The 18,764-nt window shown below is 38.8% G+C and overlaps 1 protein-coding gene across 3 annotated transcripts in view; it reads left to right on the top strand.

The window, feature by feature from the left end:
- The window catches only part of mctp2a (multiple C2 domains, transmembrane 2a), a 120,241-nt gene that overhangs the window by 60,717 nt on the left and 40,760 nt on the right, over nt 1-18,764 (top strand). For 2 of the 3 annotated variants that reach the window (XR_009825345.1, XM_062042580.1), the window contains exons 18-19: nt 7,567-7,680; nt 15,642-15,683. Coding sequence is in view for 2 of the 3 variants with exons in the window: in XM_062042580.1 (XP_061898564.1) it covers nt 7,567-7,680; nt 15,642-15,683 (156 nt within the window). In the remaining variant the exon portion in view is untranslated. The remainder of the gene's footprint in view (nt 1-7,566; nt 7,681-15,641; nt 15,684-18,764) is intronic. The other variant, XM_062042581.1, reaches the window with a different exon arrangement.

Raw genomic sequence — 18,764 nt, 5'->3', positions numbered from 1 at the left:
TTATACATATTTACAGTTATGCCTGCAAGGTTGCACTTTGTCCAACATGTTCTTTAATCACTCAGCTGGTTGCTAATAAAACATAAGCCACTTAGTTGGGGAATTAGTCCTGTCTCCTCTCCAGCTCGACTCTGGAGGATGTGAGGAGACAAGGAGGACGTACAGGCCTGCCTCCTCCGCTCATTACTTTGGGATAACTAAGTGAAAGCATCCAAGAGGTTTCTCCCAGATGTTTCGCTTTGTGCGTCGTCTTCAGCAGTGATGTATGTAAAAAATAAAAATAAACGCCGAATTGAGAAGATATATCCGACACTTTTGGTGTATACCCTCATTTAGGCACTCACTTTTAGACACCAGGCATTGTATTTCTCTAGGCTTTTATCTTGTCCACTGAGCTGGAACGCGGCGAGCAGAAATTTGCATTAGTGGGCGATTATGAATACCTGTGACAGATTCTCTGTGCCGCCTCCCTCGGGCGGAAATGAATTGGCTCCTCGTGTTGACTGGTGCAGGAAGACAGAGACCAAGCAATTAGACTTTTACTGGTTAATGCAGCAGCTTTTCGCAGGGAGGGCGAGGAAGTTCAACATTCAGTTCCTCCCCTCGCTTTCCCTTTTTTTTTTCCCCGTATAAAAATCTGTGCAATATGACAAGCTTACCTGTCCGCCAGCTCGCTGAATTCCTCGGGGTTGAGGGGAGCATCGCTCTGGAAGCGCCTCGTGGGAGTTGAGGTGACAACACAATGACGCAGGTTATTCTTAACGTAGGATGTGCTGCAGCTCTTCATACATATTCATTATTTACCTTTTTTTAGTTTTTATTTTTTAAACCCCCTTTCTTGTGCTTCTTCGTTGCCGTATGCGTAATTCAAATTAGCTATTACAAGAATAACAGCAACACATTGTCCGTTTCTGAACCCGTCCTAGTCTTAGTAGCTCACCTACTGCTCTATTGAAGGATGCTAAGTGGTACAGTGGAGAAGCTCGGGGCATTTGTCTGCATTACTCATTGGTGTGGCAGTAGGTAGACTGGCCCCCGGGAGCAAACGTGCACACACTCATGCATGGTTATGGTGTGACACAAGCAATCTGCTGTTTGCAGAAGCCGCTATTGAGGCCCGAAGCTCTCAGTGGTTCACATCCTGCTTAACGCTAACATATTGTTGGTACTCGGTGCAGCCTCCAGCTCTTTGAGCCTCGCTTGCACTGCGCTAGCATTGCGTGGGTTCAGCATCGCGGCTTAGAAATAAACTTATCTTTTTAAATGTTGCACTAGTAATCACAACTTTTATTTATTTTTTTACTCCCCCTTGCCCTAAATTGAAGTAAAAGTTTATTTCATGTATTGATTTTCTATATGCCTATTCCTCTTAAACTTGGTCTTATTGCATACCAGGGAAAATAAGATATTATTATATCATATATTTGTTTTATTTGACAAATTTTAAACAATTGACACTTAAAGGGGGTACAACAAATTATTGCTGATAAACGATATTATTGTCAACATTATTTTGAGATCAAATCAACCACTGAAGTAATGACAATGAAAAGTAAACTTTTAAATATTGAAGTTATATGAAGAAAAAAAAAATAAAAATAAAATGTACTCTGTCTGAATAAGCTCAAAAAGTACTTATACACGCAATAAAATATGTTAACCATATATTTTTTTAAATAACTAAAAAAATTGATGCACAATATACTTTATTGGCAAAGGGAACATTATATTATATGGTCCTTGCTTCATAAGACCCATATTATTTGTATTTGTGTGTTTAAATATTTTTATTTGTGAACGTTTTAAAATGTTTTTTTTTTAAATAAATTCCGGTTTCTGTGACGTCATTGTGTTTAAACTTAAAACTGTCGAGTACAGATGGATCACTTTGTGCAAGAACAGCACAGCCTTTGTGTTCAATGTGAACATACAAGTTTACATTAGAGTATGTTGTTTCCTAATGAGGAAAGGCGTTAATGTCTCTTGTTTTCATGTCAACATTTAAGGTAGCTGTGGAGCTAACGCTAGTTTGGTCCATAATTTTATCTAAGTTTGGTTTTCAATCACTGTTTTTCGATTATTTTAATTTAATACGGTAATACTAACCATCAGCCCTTTGAGACACTTGTGATTTGTGATAAATAAACATTGATTGATTGATTGATCAGGAGTTTTACAGCGTTCAACATTATTGTTTGTGTGCATTTACTACACTACAAACGCCCACAGCTGCTGAAACTGATGCAAATAATGACCGTGTAAACGCGCAAGCACATGGCGATTGTTTGAGGATGGCAAAGGTATCGAGTTCATTTTAGTCCATTGTTCGATTACTCGACTTATCGAATATCGGCCCAGGTCTAGAAACATGATTTTTACTACTATTATAGTGAAACCCCCAAGGTTTCATTGTTTTTGGAATGCAAAACATTTTCAACATTAGAAATAAATGTAAGTAACATTTTCCAGAGTCAAATTGTAAAAACAATTTGACCAGTGTCCTGTTAAACACTCAACTTTAATGACCTAGGAAAACGATGCACGAAATAAAATATCCTCATCCTCGTTTTTTTTTAACATACATTACTGTCACACAAGTAGGGATGTGCCTCAGGTCCCATTCCATTTCTAGCCCCAATCTGATACCGTGACAATATTAAGACACATTATCGAACTAAAAATATTTTTAGCAAGTTGTCATGTCTGTTGATCATGTTTTTGTTTTAGTCATGTTTGGTTTCGTTTTTGGACTCTTTGTGCACTCTTGTTTGTTTTGTCACCATAGCTACCCATTAGTTTTCACCTGTCATGTCACGCACCTGTCTCACGCTTTGCACTCGCGCACCTGTCACTAATCATGTCACTGCTGATCGGCCTGGTGACATTATCTATCCATCCATGCTACTGCTACCCATGATATTCCTGTTTACCATAGTTCATGCTTCATGCCATGCCACAGTAAGTATTTTTGTTTCGTGTTCATAGTTTCTGCCTTTGTGCTAGTCTTTTGGTTTCATTAGTCAAGTTTGTTCTCCGCCATTGTGCGCGCCTTTTGTTTGCTTCCTTTTTTGTAGTTTGTTAGTGTTTTAATAAATCATGTACTTACATTCACGCCTTGCCCGCGCCAACTTTCCTTTGCATTCCGGGAAAACAAACTCCAAAGTCCAAGTATTGACACAAGTAACTAAAGTTAACACAAATATACTTTTTAATAAAATGTATTTCGTCAGTTTCACTTTGATATTCTGGAAAAATAGTCAAATCAAACAATGTGCCATAAATTCTAAAAGACAAGAATTGCAATCAGACAGGGTCTACCGTACAGCAATTTACTCTTGTTTTTTTTGGAGCGCTTGACGACAGTGTTGTGTGCGGGGAGATGAAGATGTAGACAAATGTGATTCCTGAGTTACTGAGTTATTGTTTGCACCACGTTAGCGGTCATCTTACAAGACTCTAAGGTGCAAATATAAAACCTTGTTATGCAAACAAACTTTTCTTACCTATTGGTACCTGTTTTTGTTGTATTTTAGATCTCCAAAAGTCCCGGAAATTTTAAATCAAACCGTGGAAGCATGGGGGAGATATTAATGAAACAATCTTGTCATCGTAAAAACTTGCTCCAAACGAGCCGTTTGGAATTTGAGACTTTAGTGACAGATTTTGGCTTAGTTAAAGTACGTTAGCAGATCGCTCCATATAGCGGTTTACCCGAAGAGCGTTGCCCGAGTCTTCCATTTGTATTTAGTTGTAGTCAATAAGTTCCTTAATTTTCTCTATCTTCTTGCAGACTGGCTCGTACATGCACATGTATGCTAAAATCCTCCACTGTTGCCATTTCTAATACAAAGTAGCGTATAGGTCGAACTTGAACCTGTCAATAGGCTCGATATGGAAGCGCTAAAAACGGCAACATGGCTAACAGGGTGGAGACGCAGACGAAGGCGGCTTTGCCTGAAAGAGGGCTTCGGCACGTAAATAAGACCGCCCACAAAACGGGTCATTCCCGAAGAGACGGTCAGAAAGCGTCTTGAAGATGATCTGTAAAACATAATCTATGCAACATTTTGACCAAAGAACCATCATTACATGTTATGTAGACCACATGGAAGTGTTTTAAGTGTTGATAAAAATCATAATATGAACCCTTTTAAGTCAGATGTTTATTTACATTGCATGATCACAACGTAGTTTGGTTCAAGCACATAAGCGAGATAGTTGAAGCCGGCAAATGCGGGTGTAAATCTTTAGCAACAAGCGATTGCTGTATTCTTCATGGCCCACGGAGAATCGTAATGCTAGTAAGTGGCTCAGTTGGTTTTGTTTTGCCCTTAACAGCTCGTTGTTGGAAGCTAACATTAGCATCGTGTTATACTACTGCTGCTTCACACAAAAATCAAAATTAATGCTGAATGTTAAGAAAACCATTTCAATTTGTTTCTCAAGTAAAGCCCAATCTTCAAACAATTTATTTAAGGTATCGATAGATAATTCAACTATACAAGAAGTTAAAGATACAAAGTACTTAGGAATAATTCTTGACTATAATCTAAAGGTCCAAAGCTAGGTAAAAAAAATTTGTAAAAAGGTCAAATCAAATTTTAACTGCTTTCGTTTCATTAGAAGAGAACTGTCTCGTCAAGCTGTCGTGTTGTACTTACATGCAATGATATTTTCTCATTTCTCCTATTGTCAACTTGATGGTAGGAAACTTCACTCACAGCCCTGAAACCAGCTTGTATAAACAGTCAATCAAGGTATTTGACAAAAAACCTGTGAGGCGGCATCAGTCAGTACGTGTCCATGCACTAAATTAGTCCAATTTCTCAAATAGTTTGGCTCTAAATAAGTCTCCTACAACCCATAGAAACACCTAATCCAATTGTGTTCGGTTTTTGAAAAGTCCGACTAACACACCTTGATTATGCGACTAGAAACCAGATCTCTCGGGTGGGTGTGTGTGGCCGCAGAGGACCCTTCGTATCTCACATGCGCCAGTCTCAATGCGCGGAAAACAACCCGGACGCAAATACCATTCAATAAAAACGTAGCAACATTTGTCATGAAGAGGATGCTTTTTATTTGCTTCACAAATTACAAAAACATAACATGTTGAAGTGCATCGATGATAGAAAAAAAGATAATTATTTAAGATAAAAATACCGGCCGAATTCGGACTCCCGAATGAAATACAAATGAGATTAAATATAAGGAAGCAGTTATATTAAAGACGAGTAATAAAGCGTACACAAACCTCTTCACGCTGCATTTTTACACTCCAAACTGATTTGCAATAACTCAGTATTCTGCACAAGTGGCAAGATAGTCCACAACAAACTTAATCTGGAACAGTATCGACTGTGGCACGACTGATGTTTTCCTTCGAATTTAAAACTTCTCCAAAAATTGACAGAGCCTTATGAATGAACTCGACATTCAAAAGTTTTGTTTCCACGATTCTTGGTCCAAAAATTCCTTTGAAAAAACTCTTATCGCCGGTCTGTCTTTGCCTCAGACCTAGCATCCTCCCGACAAATTCTTGGTAGTAGCATCATGTTTGTCGCGCAATCCAAAATAATTTCTTTATACTGTCTGCTATTTATGATCAACATAGCCATTACATAAGCAATATTTGTAATCAGTGCCAATATTACAGCGGATATCACTTAAAACAAGGTGTAAGGATCCGCAGATGGCTAATGTGACGTCGTAGGTCATTCAGAAAAGGAATTAATTTAAGCACGCTAAAATGAAATAAGCGTCCCCTCCAGTGCACATGGCGTATGACAAATATTCGCATTAGAGAAAGTGCATGGACACTTGGACTTCACACGTCGTTGTGAAAATATATAAAACCAAACTATTTGAGAAATCAAACTAATTTAGTGCATGGAAACGTACTGAGATTGATGTAATTAAGAAACACACACATTTAACATTTGAACATTTTGTCAATTTTAGCACACTGAAATTGTTTTTTTAAATGTCTCACTAATCATATGCCACCGCTATGGAAGTAGAATTGTCTCACATCAACTTATATATATGTATCAATATGATATTAATACATATGCATATATTAATAAATATACTAATACAAATACAAATGTGATATATAAAGGAATAAATCATTTGCATAAATAAACGCATATTTTGTAAATATATTTTTGAGATTTGAATATAAATATGCTTGATTTTGAATTTGCATATGTGGATCGCTTTTTTGCTTTTGTGTCGATGAGACATTCCTACCACAAACCAGATGCACAAATAAATGTGGAATTACACACTCCCCTGAACAACCAGCAGAGGGCACTGCAGCCAGAGCGGTCTGGGTTACAGCCATAGTCAGACACTGGCGAGCCAATCAGAGGCACACTAGGGAGGGTCATATAGTGGATTAAATGGATGGGTAAGTAATAACTAGTATTGATAACTGTTTCAGGTGTGTTGTAGTACTGCCATGGTTGTATCTACTAGATAGTTTAGTCAGTCACTCAGCTTTTAAAGGTGTTACTGTGATGACGACATCCAAACACCTCTCTACACACAAGTGTAAAAATATGTAAATTGGCTTAAAACATAAACATTTTCATCCAGCCACAGTTAACTAGTTTGGTGCTTATGGTGTTCCTGCCTGGTGTGTGTAGTGTGTGTTCTTTTCGTCTTCTCCTCTTACCTGCAAAATGTCAAAGAAAAAGCTGGTTAATATATTGTTATTAAAATTGCTGGTTAAAAGTTCAGTTAATTGTAGGATTTTAGCTTAACTGCAGGCATGGATGAAGCTAGTTTTGTTTGCATGTACATATTCCACTTCAAGTATACAGCAAAAATGGATGTTTTTTGATCAGAATAGCTACAGCGTACAAGTTGGAGCATAGTCGCTCCAATATAGACTCTGACTTAATGTGGAGAATATTTTCTTTCCCACCTCATCTCCGTCAAGCGTGGAGTGTGATCCTCTTCACACGTTCATCATCATTTCAGTTGGAGGCAGCCTCATTAGACTGTCACTAAATGGGTTTAAAAGCAGCCATCCAATTAGTGGTCTGCTGTGAAATGCAGCGGTCTTGTGCGGCGTGCTTAGCGCCACTCCTTTGCAGAATTATAAGGGATTACTCATTCAGCGTGATCCGTCTTATTTCTACCAGGGGTCAGTATCATCGCCACGGAGGGGGTAAACGTTGCAAATGCTCCTACGGTTTGCCATATGTGCCTCGTCAGAGCTCCTCAACGCCTCTGATTTCTAAGAGGATTTGATGTGCTAGTTAAAAAGACGGCATACCGCGCCTATCTGTCATACTTTCTGTTCAGCAAGAAGAGCGCCAGTGCTGCGTGTGTATAAATAGGATTTTACCAGATATTAAAAGTTGTCGCTGAAATTTCAGACATCATCTTGTTGCCAAACTCTCAAAAGGCTTCACAGTCATTAGTGCTTTTCAAGAGATTTAGAATGTGCTTAAATCAATTTCATATTTTGTTTTGGGTGCGGGCCCACTGGGATTTGAGAGTACTTGACTGTGATGAGCTGCATCACATTTAATCCGTCATGTCGTGTCTCCTCAGATCTTTCTGGTGACAGTTTGGTACTCGGAGCTCTTCATGTTCCCCCTTTTCCTGCTTCTACTTATCGGCTGGAACTACTTGCAGCTCAGTGGGAGGAACTCCAACCCCGACCTGGTGAGTGAAAATGACCCCTGTAGTTGGCACTGGTACTACAAAATCACTGACAGGGTTTACAGTTCGCTTATTATTAATAAACATATACAGTAAAGTTCTTATCTACACTCTAAAAAGGAGTGACCTAACCCAACGAGAAAAAATTAAGGCAACCCTCTCCATGAGTCTTTTTATTGTATCGACTGAAGTGAAATTGTCTTCAACTAATTTCTTCTGTTGATTTTAGGCAACTTAAATTTCTCAACAATAAAACATTTTATTAACTGAAGACCTACTCAATAAATATGTGCATTGATCTACATTTTTGAGTTCATTGCTTACTTATTTTAGTTGCTTCCATTGATATTGTGTCACACGTTTAACCCATTTTAAAATGTTTACATTTTGAATTTCTTTGTTGTATGTACAATATTTTTAAGTTAGCTTAAAGGCCTACTGAAATGAATGTTTTTTATTTAAACGGGGATAGCAGATCCATTCTATGTGTCATACTTGATCATTTCGCGATATTGCCATATCTTTGCTGAAGGGATTTAGTAGAGAACATCGACGATAAAGTCCGCAACTTTTGGTCGCTGGTAAAAAAAAGCCTTGCCCCTACCGGAAGTAGCGTGACGTCACAGGTTGAAGGGCTCCTCACATTTCCCCATTGTTTACACCAGCAGCGAGAGCGATTCGGACAGAGAAAGCGACGATTACCCCATTAATTTGAGCGAGGATGAAAGATTTGTGGATGAGGAACGTGAGAGTGAAGGACTAGAGTGCAGTGCAGGACGTATCTTTTTTCGCTCTGACCGTAACTTAGGTACAAGGGTTCATTGGATTCCACACTTTCTCCTTTTTCTATTGTGGATCACGGATTTGTATTTTAAACCACCTCGGATACTATATCCTCTTGAAAATGAGAGTCGAGAACGTGAATTTGACATTCACAGTGACTTTTATCTCCACGACAATACATCGGTGAAGCACTTTAGCTACGGAGCTAACGTGATAGCATCGTGCTTACATGCAGATAGAAACAAAATAAATAAGCCCCTGACTGGAAGGATAGACAGAAGATCAACAATACTACTATCAGGAGACACCGAACCAAACACTGGACCTGTAACCACACGATTAATGCTGTGCCGCCTGTCGAAGCCTAGCAATGCTGTTGCTAACGACGCCATTGAAGCAAACTTAGCTACGGGACCTCGTCAGAGCTATGATAAAAACATTAGCGCTCCACCTACGCCAGCCCTCATCTGCTCATCAACACCCGTGCTCACCTGCGTTCCAGCGATCGACGGCGCGACAAAGGACTTCACCCGATCATCGATGCGGTCGGCGGCTAGCGTCGGATAGCGTGTCTGCTATCCAACTCAAAGTCCTCCTGGTTGTGTTGCTGCAGCCGGCCGCTAATACACCGATCCCACCTACAGCTTTCTTCTTTGCAGTCTTCATTGTTCATTAAACAAATTGCAAAAGATTCACCAACACAGATGTCCAGAATGCTGTGGAATTTTGCGATGAAAACAGAGCTGTTTGTATTGGGATACAATGTGTCCGAATACTTCCGCTTCAACCATTGACGTCACGCGCAAACGTCATCATACCTAGACGTTTTCAAGCGGAAGTTTCCCGGGAAATTTAAAATTGCACTTTATAAGTTAACCCGGCCGTATTGGCATGTGTTGCAATGTTAAGATTTCATCATTGATATATAAACTATCAGACTGCGTGGTCGGTAGTAGTGCGTTTCAGTAGGCCTTTAACATAACTTTATTTTGCATTCAAACATTTTTTACAAATAAATTATCACAAACAAACATGACGACAAACTCTATTTATTGTGTACTTTCGTGTGTACGTCAACATTTCAAATTTAACTACGCTGCCTGGCAACTTATGAAAACATTTATAAAACCACTGTGTTACTGGTAAAGCTGCTTAAAACTGTCAACAAGGACCTTGCAACAATGTTTCATATTCCTGGTAAAGTCTATAAAATATTCAAGACTTCAGAAAAAACGGATATTATATGGTATGTCAGTATGATTTAACATTAGAAATCAGACATAAAAACACAAAACAACAAAACACAACAACAACGATTGTTGCAGTACACAATTACAGTACTTTTTAATTACACTGTTCACAACATCTTCATATTGAAAAATAAACAATGAAATATCTTGGTCTGCATATAGGTTACTTTGCTAATCAATCAATCTACCGATTATGTCTCTTAAATTATTCACATTAAAACACCAAAATCATGTGAAGTTAATCCTTTGGAGATCATTATGGAGTAATTTTAAAGTAATACCGCCTTAAAAATGTAGCTTCACAAGGACAGTGGAGCCAGGTGCCGAGTCAAAAAATTGAGTGGTGGGAGTGTTTTTTTGTGTCAGTGCAACTACATGTTCACTATAGTTGTTTTAATTAGGAAATGTCCCTCTTAACAAGGGTGTATTTTAACCTAATTCATCATTCTGAGTTCTTGAGTCAAGCTAAAGATTAAATTCACAACTAAAGCACATACAATTAGGCTCTAACAAACAATGCAAATGTTGTACTTCCAGTAACACAATAATATAAGTCATTGGAACAGGTCCCATGGATGACTTATTAGAGCAGGGATGTCCAAAACTTTTCCACTGAGGGCCGCGCACTGAAAAATCAAAGCAAGCGGGGGCCATTTTGATATTTTTTATTTTAAAAACCAATACAATATACGTATAAAAAAGATACATTTAGGCCGCCTCCACTCAGACTTGATCCCGGGGACCCCAAAAGGTTTTGGTCAAAAAAAATATTAAAAATGTGTCATTATTTAGTATTAGTATTATTATTATTATTCAAGGTTTAAATCTCTAGATCAACATTAGGTCTATCTGTCAATATAACGCTTTTAAAGATTTAAGTTGTATGCCATTTTTGTCAAGGAAAACCGTGTTTTTTTATGGAAAAAAACACAAAATATGTAATATTTTCCCCCAATAAAATTTTAAAGTGAAATATTTGAGATTATATAATAATTGGAGTCTTAAAAAGGACAATAACTCATAACAACATTGATTTTAATTCATTATTTTTTGAGCAATGACGCTTAAAAAAAAAAAAAGTCCCACTATAATGATTGGGGATCCAAAAGGGTACTGCTCAGTAAAGTTTAAAAACACAAATCCAAAATTTTTTTTAACTTTTACCACAATAGTCTCAAGATCAACTTCAGATCTATCCGTCAATTATAAGTTTTATTGTTGTTTATGTTTTTTGTTTGTTTGTTTTAGGCCCTTCTTTAAAAAAACTTTGTTTTTTAAATGGCAATCAAAAAATATGCAACATTTTCCCCCCAAAATATCTCAAAGTGGAATATTTAACGTGAAGTAAATGGAGCCTTGAATAGGTCAATCATTCATAATGACATTGATTTTGATTCATTATTATTTTTTAAAGAAAGAAACAGCCTGCATGGCAGCTTTGCGTTATTAAATAATGCAACATTTTCTTGTTACATTTCACCTGTTTGCTCTTTTATACCACTTTTTATGTTTTTAATTTTTTTTTCATCGTATTTTTAGAATGTGCCGTGGGGCCGTTAAAAAATTACCTGCGGGCTGCAAATGGCCCCCGCGCCGCACTTTGGACACCCCTGTATTAGAGTGTAGGCTTAATAAGAACAGTTGCAACAAAAATAGAGGACAAAACTCATGAGGTGGTACAGTATGAGATAAGGCTGGACATTTAATCAAATTTTGATTCTGATTTTGGCTTCTCACGATCATGAAAATAACATTATAAAAATAATATTAATGGGCCGTGCAAAGTGCATGCAGTTTCATGAGCTTGTAACTGTGAAATGGAGGAGGAGCGAATTATTGAAAAAAAGACCACGTGTACTAGAAGTTTGAGATGTCACCATGGTTGTTACTTTTTATATGTATATGTATGTGGCTATACTGCAAATCAAATATGTATGCAATGCGACTGCAGTCTGAATGCTCCGGTCCCGTCCGACCAATATGTCATCAAATAGCGGTTAGCGTCATCATTCTTTGCCAAAATATTGAGCTACGTTCACACTGCAGGGTAGGATGTCCAATTCCAATTTTTTTTCCAAATCCAATCTTTTTATGTAGTCGTTCACATTACAAAAATAATGCGGTGACTATTGTAAACACAATCTGACCCGCATGCAGACATGACATTGCATGTGCTGCAGTGTTTATGAAAGTAAAAATGGCTCCAATTCTAGTAAGTCTCAGTACTGGCACATTTGTGGCAAATTCAAGGATTTTGTGCAATCAAAGTCAACATTTTTTGAGACGAATTATTGAACGTGGAAGATAAAGAAGGACACCTCACCCTTGCCCCATCAGTGTGTGAATGTGTGTGTGTGTGTGTGTGTGTGTGTGTGAATGGGTGAATGTGGAAATAGTGTTAAAGTACTTGAAGGTAGAAAAGTGCTATATAAGTATAATCCATTTATTTGATCACATTGCAAACATTGAGGGCTGTTTCTCACCTTCAGGAATACTATTCCAGATTTTAGGCATAAAACTGAAACGTAGTTCGGCTTTACTCTAGGCACCATCGGCAGACCACTCCCTAAAATTCTCAGAGCTCGAGAGGTTTCATATGGTTCTAACATGTCAGACATGTACTTTGGCACAAGAACATGAAAAGACTTGTACACAACGAGAGCTGTTTTAAAGTTCATTCTCTGAGCAACAGGAAGCCAGTGTAGTGACCTACAGTAAGCACTAGACAAATATGGTCGTATTTCCTGGTTCTAGTCAGGACTCAAGCAGCAGCATTTTGGATGTACTGCAGCTGCTTTATAGCTTGTTTAGAGAGCCCATTGAGGAGGCCATTGCAGTAGTCTAACCTGCTGGAGACAAAGGCATGAATTTTTCTTTCTCAGTCTGATTTAAACATTATTCCTCTGATTTTTGCAATGTTTCAGGTGGTAAAAAGCTGCAGATGTTATTGACTTAATGTGGCTGTTAAAGTTCAAGTTTGAGTCCATTATTACCCCTAAATTTCTAACCTGATTATTAAATTTCAGGGAGAGAGTCCCAAGGTGACTTATAACAGTTTGTCTTTGCTTCTGTTGGCCAAAGATAATGATTTCAGCTTTGTCTGAGTTTAGCTGAAGAAAATTGTTATGAATCAACATCAGGCCAACGTTCACCTGCCGTTAATGACACACAGCTCTTTGTGTCATCTGCATATTTGTGGTAGGATACATTGAAGCTGCGTATTAGCTGACCTACTGGCAGCATGTACAAGTCGAACAACAGGGGTCCCAAAATGGAGCCCTGAGAAACCCCACAGGTCATACCCATTTGGTCAGAGACACAGTTACCAATTTTAACAAAGTACTGTATGACCTGTGATGCAGATAGGACTTGAACCAGTTAAGAACAGAACCGGGTGTTTCCACCCAGTTTTCTAACCTCTGTATAAAGATAGTATGGTCAACGGTGTCAAAGGCAGCGCTCCGGTAAAGCAGAACCAAGACTGAGACTTTTCCAGAGTCTGTGTTCAGGCAAATATCGTTTGTCACCTTTATAGAGCTGTTTCAGTGCTGTGATGGGGCCTAAAGCCTGATTGGAAGGTATCAAACACATTGTTATACAGGATGTTTCTGTACAAAGTGTCACCACGTCATGATATCACCTTGCCATGACATACACTATATTGCCAAAATTATTTGGCCACCTGCCTTGACTCACATATGAACTTGTATTGCCAGCCCATTTCTTACCCGTAGGCTTCAATATGATGTCTGTCCACCTTTTGCGGCTATTACAGCTTCAACTCTTTTGGGAAGGCTGTCCACAAGGTTGCGGAGTGTGTTTATAGGAATTTTCGACCATTCTTCCAAAAGCGCATTGGTGAGGTCACACACTGATGTTGGTCGAGAAGGCCTGCCTCTGAGTCTCCGTTGCATTTCATTCCAAAGGTGTTCTATCGGGTTCAGGTCAGGACTCTGTGCAGGCCAGTCAAGTTCATCCACACCAGACTCTGTCATCCATGTCTTTATGGACCTTGCTTTGTGAACTGGTGCACAGTCATGTTGGAAGAGGAAGGGGCCCGCTCCAAACTGTTCCCACAAGGTTGAGAACATGGAATTGTCCAAAATGTTTTGGTATCCTGGAGCATTCAAAGTTCCTTTCACTGGAACTAAGGGGCCAAGCCCAACTCCTGAAAAACAACCCCACACCATAATTCCTCCTCCACCAAATTTCACACTCGGCACAATGCAGTCCAAAATGTACCGTTCTCCTGGCAAACTCCAAACGCAGACTGGTCCATCAGATTGCCAGTTGGAAAAGTGTGATTCATCACTCCAGAGAAGGCGTCTCCACTGCTCTAGAGTCCAGTGGCGACGTGCTTTACACCACTGCATCCGTCGCTTTGCATTGGACTTTGTGATGTATGGCTTAGACACAGCCGCTCGGCCATGGAAACCCATTCCATGAAGCTTTCTGCGTACTGTACGTGGGCTAATTGGAAGGTCACATGAAATTTGGAACTCTGTAGCAACTGACTGTGCAGAAAGTCGGCGACTTCTTTGCACTATGCGCTTCAGCATCCGCTGACTCCTCTCTGTCAGTTTACGTGGCCTACCACTTGGTGGCTGAGTTGCTGTTGTTCCCAAACTCTTCCATTTTCTTATAATAAAGCCGACAGTTGACGTTGGAATATTTAGGAGCAAGGAAGTTTCACGACTGGATTTGTTGCACAGGTGGCATCATATGACAGTTCTTTCACAAACGTTTGTCGAAACAGTCTCCATGCCTAAGTAAATGATAAATAAATGATAAATGGGTTATACTTGTATAGCGCTTTTCTACCTTCAAGGTACTCAAAGCCCTTTGACAGTATTTCCACATTCACCCATTCACACACACATTCACACACTGATGGCGGGAGCTGCCATGCAAGGCGCTAACCAGCAGCCATCAGGAGCAAGGGTGAAGTGTCTTGCCCAAGGACACAACGGACGTGACTAGGATGGTAGAAGGTGGGGATTGAACCCCAGTAACCAGAAACCCTCCGATTGCTGGCCCGGCCACTCTACCAACTTCGCCACGCCGTCCCCAGTGCTTGATATTATACACCTGTGGCCGGGTCAAGGGATTAGGACACCTGATTCTGATCATTTGGATGGGTGGCCAAATACTTTTGGCAATATAGTGTATTTTTGAACGATTTTGCCAGGTCTGTGATCTTTTTGATAAAGAAAAACGTTTTACTGGCCTGCTGTCGTGTCAACAGAGCCTGTCCACTGCCATGGGGTTGATGTTTGCCCTACACAGGCCTCTGAAGGTTAATGCTGTTCACACTCCCGACTGCCACCCCCCACCCCCCCACCCGTTTTCTCACTGTAAGCCACAAGCCTGGCCTGGCTCACACGTCCTCCCCAAAGTGATGCCCCCTCTTCATGAGTGTGTCTATGGTCGCGGGCGGAGGTTGTATCCCTGGGCAATGTTAAAGCCCCCACTTCCAGTGCGGAGACTCCCTCTCGCCCGCTTTTTGTGACCCTCTGGCTGGCAATGACAAAAGCTCTGTTCTCAGGGAATGTCACAGTGTGTGCCACAGTTGGGTCAGGGCTGACTTGATTTAAAGTGATATAGGCAACAACATCCAAATTAAATGTGTGCGCCTGTGTGTGTGTGTGTGTGTGTGTGTGTTTGTGTGTTTCCTCCTGTTTTTCTGTGTGCTTATGTTGGGGAGAAATGAGATTGCTTTGGTGTGACATTGCTCTTGTGAAGAAGGCCCTCTTTCACCTCTCCCTTTGTGCGAGGTCACCCCTGTGATGCGGTCTCTATGGAAACGAGCCTCTCCCAATAGGGGTGAACGTACTCAAAGAAAATTTCATTACACTGTGTTTGTTAAAAATGCTCCAGTGCCCACATGCACCTTTCGTTTGAACGTCTCTCTACCCTCTTATTTTCTCGTAGGTGAACATGAGCATATGTGAGGATGAAGAGGACGACGAGAAGGTACTTTCTCTTGTCCCTATCTAACGTTTTTAGGGGATAATATGTTACGGTAGTAAGTGTTGACTTTTTTAAAATCCATGTTCATCTTTTTAATGTTGACCTTGAAATCCTTATTTTCACATTTCTGTGACATTATTCTCGTCATGTAATCAAGGGGTTTGTTTACACAACAACATGACACATAAAGTAGCAAGAAACACGTCAATAATGAATAAAGCAAAACATGTTCTAGACAAAAAATCACTTCATAGTCTATACTGCTCACTAGTGTTACCATATCTGAGCTACTGTGTAGAAATATGGGGAAATAATTACAAAAGTACACTTCATTCATTAACGGTGTTACAAAAAAGATCAGTTAGAATAATACATCATGTTGGATATAGAGAACATACAAATCCTTTATTTATTGAATCAAAGATACTGAAATTCCACGACATAGTGAATTTGCAAACAGCTAAAATTATGCACAAAGCAAACTATAACCTGCTACCCAAGAATATACAACAATTCTTCTCAACAAAAGAGGAGAAATATAATCTTAGAGAAAAATGTAATTTAAAACATTTGTACGCACGTACAACACTTAAGACCTTCAGTATATCAGTATGTGGAATTAAATTATGGAATGGATTAAGCAAAGCAATCAAACAATGTACTAATATGATCCACTTCAAGAAACTCTTCAAACTTAAAGTGTTTACAAAGTACAAAGAAGAAGAACCATGACAAACATTTTCAATTTATTTCATCCATTCATTCATCCATTCTTAAAGTAATCTTACTTATCTCATCATATGAAATATGACTTTCTTCACCAATTATTATTATTAAATTCTTACTATTATTTATTTATTTATTTTTATTGTGATTACATATGGAGTTCATTGTGAAAAAATTGAGAACAGGAAGTGAATAAAAAAAGTTTCAGCAACTGTTATGTAAAGAAAAGGGGTAGGATTAAATAAGCTCTGCTTCTTCCTACTCCTTTTCGAACATGTTGAAAAGAGAAACTGGAAATTGTGATGTATCATGTTGTATGCTTGCATGTTCGAAATAAACTCAAACTCAAACTCAAACTCAAACTCAAACACAGACATGACCTATTGTGCAGATTAGGCAGGTCATTGAAGTTGTCGCTTTGTATTACCCTTTTGTCAGGTGTAATATGTGAATGATCGGGCAGTACTGAGTTTCCACATCATGTGTACTGTGCTGTGCATGGTTGCTTCTGTTTGGACTTATTATTAAATGTGTTAAATTATGTTATGTCTAAAAACGATACAATTTCGGGGGTAGGATGTCCAATTTGTTTTTGTCGTCAAATCCGATCTTTTTATGTAGTCGTTCACATTACAGAAAAATAAAGGCAATGTCTATTGTGAACGCAAACTGACCCGCATGCAGACGTGATGTCATGATGTCACTCGTAAACATGGCTCTAATTCGAGTAAGTCTCAGTCCTGGGGCAATAGTGGCAATTTCAAGGATTTTTTTTGCAATCAAAGTCAACATTTTTCTAAACTGAATTATTGTGCGTAAAAGATTAAGAAGGAAGAGGGCAAGCATTTTAGCTCTTGCAGTTTGTGGGGCATTTCAACGTCTGCGCCGAAAAGTCACTCAAAAAGGTTTATTATGTCTTCTTATTCATATACTTTTTAAAATGTTCTTGTAATCAGTCCATATATTCGGTGTATGTCGGTAAAAATTCCATCTAATATACCGAAAATATGGTCTGATTCAGACGTGGGTAGAGTAGCCAGAAATTGTACTCAAGTAAGAGTACTGTTACTTTAGAGATTTATTACTCAAGTAAAAGTAAGGAGTAGTCACCCAAATATTTACTTGAGTAAAAGTAAAAAGTATGTTGTGAAAAAACTACTCAAGTACTGAGTAACTGATGAGTAACCTGTTCGTTTAATGATGACGGCAACAAATAATGCACAAAAACATAAAAATAGCAATGAACAAATTCAGAGCCAGGAATATCTCTTAAGCAACTAAAACAATAATATATATTAAATAATAATAATAATACTTGTATTAGTAGATTGCACATTACAGTACATATTCCGTACAATTGACCACTAAACGGTAAGACTCGAATAAGTTTTTGAACTTGTTTAAGTCGGGGTCCACGTTAATCAATTCATGGTAAACACACTGTGCACTTCTGATTGGTGTTTCTATGCATGTGTGTGTGTGTGTGTGTGTGTGTGTGTGTGTGTGTGTGTGTGTGTGTGTGTGTCTATGAGGCTGCAGTGCGTTAATAAATGTCCCCACACGATGTACATTTGACAATGATTCATAGCAGGGAAGCTAACATCAGCCTACAGTGACAGCCAAAATATCTACTAACGTTACTTACCGCGATGTGCTTCCTCAAATTTGACGTTGAGTTCATGTAAGCTTAAGCTTGTTGTTTGCCGCATGTGACCGCCTGGCTCTGTTTGATTGGTGAAACAGAGTCAAACGTCACCAGTGACTGCATTTGATTGGTGAAACTGAGTCAAACGTCACCAGTGACTGTATTTGATTGGTGAAACGCAGGCATGCGATAGATCAGGGGTAGGGAACCTATGGCTCTAGAGCCAGATGTGGCTCTTTTGATGACTACATCTGGCTCTCAGATAAATCTTAGCTGACATTGCTTAATACGATAAGTAATGAATAATTCAGCTGGTAATCACAGTATTAAATGTATCGTTCAAAATATAAAACATTCTCATGCATTTTAATCCATCCATCCGTTTTCTACCGCACCTGTTCAAGAAGTCGCATTAATGGTAAGAAGTATTTTATTTATTATTGGTTTGCTTCAGAATAACAATGTTATTAAAAAGAATAAGAGACTTATTATACTCTAAAAATGTTGGTCTTACTTAAAAATGCACGCATCTAGTTGTATTCAGTGTTAAAAAATATTATATGGCTCTCACGGAAATACATTTTAAAATATTTGTCTTTCATTGCTCTCTCAGCCAAAAAGGTTCCCGACCCCTGCAATAGATCCTACTTTGAAGGTCTGTCTGACAAACCAAAACAAACAAAGCGTGCATTAACAGATCGATAAAAATCAGT

The sequence above is a fragment of the Entelurus aequoreus genome, linkage group LG03, assembly GCF_033978785.1.
Source record: "Entelurus aequoreus isolate RoL-2023_Sb linkage group LG03, RoL_Eaeq_v1.1, whole genome shotgun sequence".
Classification (NCBI taxonomy): domain Eukaryota; kingdom Metazoa; phylum Chordata; class Actinopteri; order Syngnathiformes; family Syngnathidae; genus Entelurus; species Entelurus aequoreus.
Note: the sequence above shows the minus strand (reverse complement) of the source record. Positions and strands in the feature narration are given on the sequence as shown.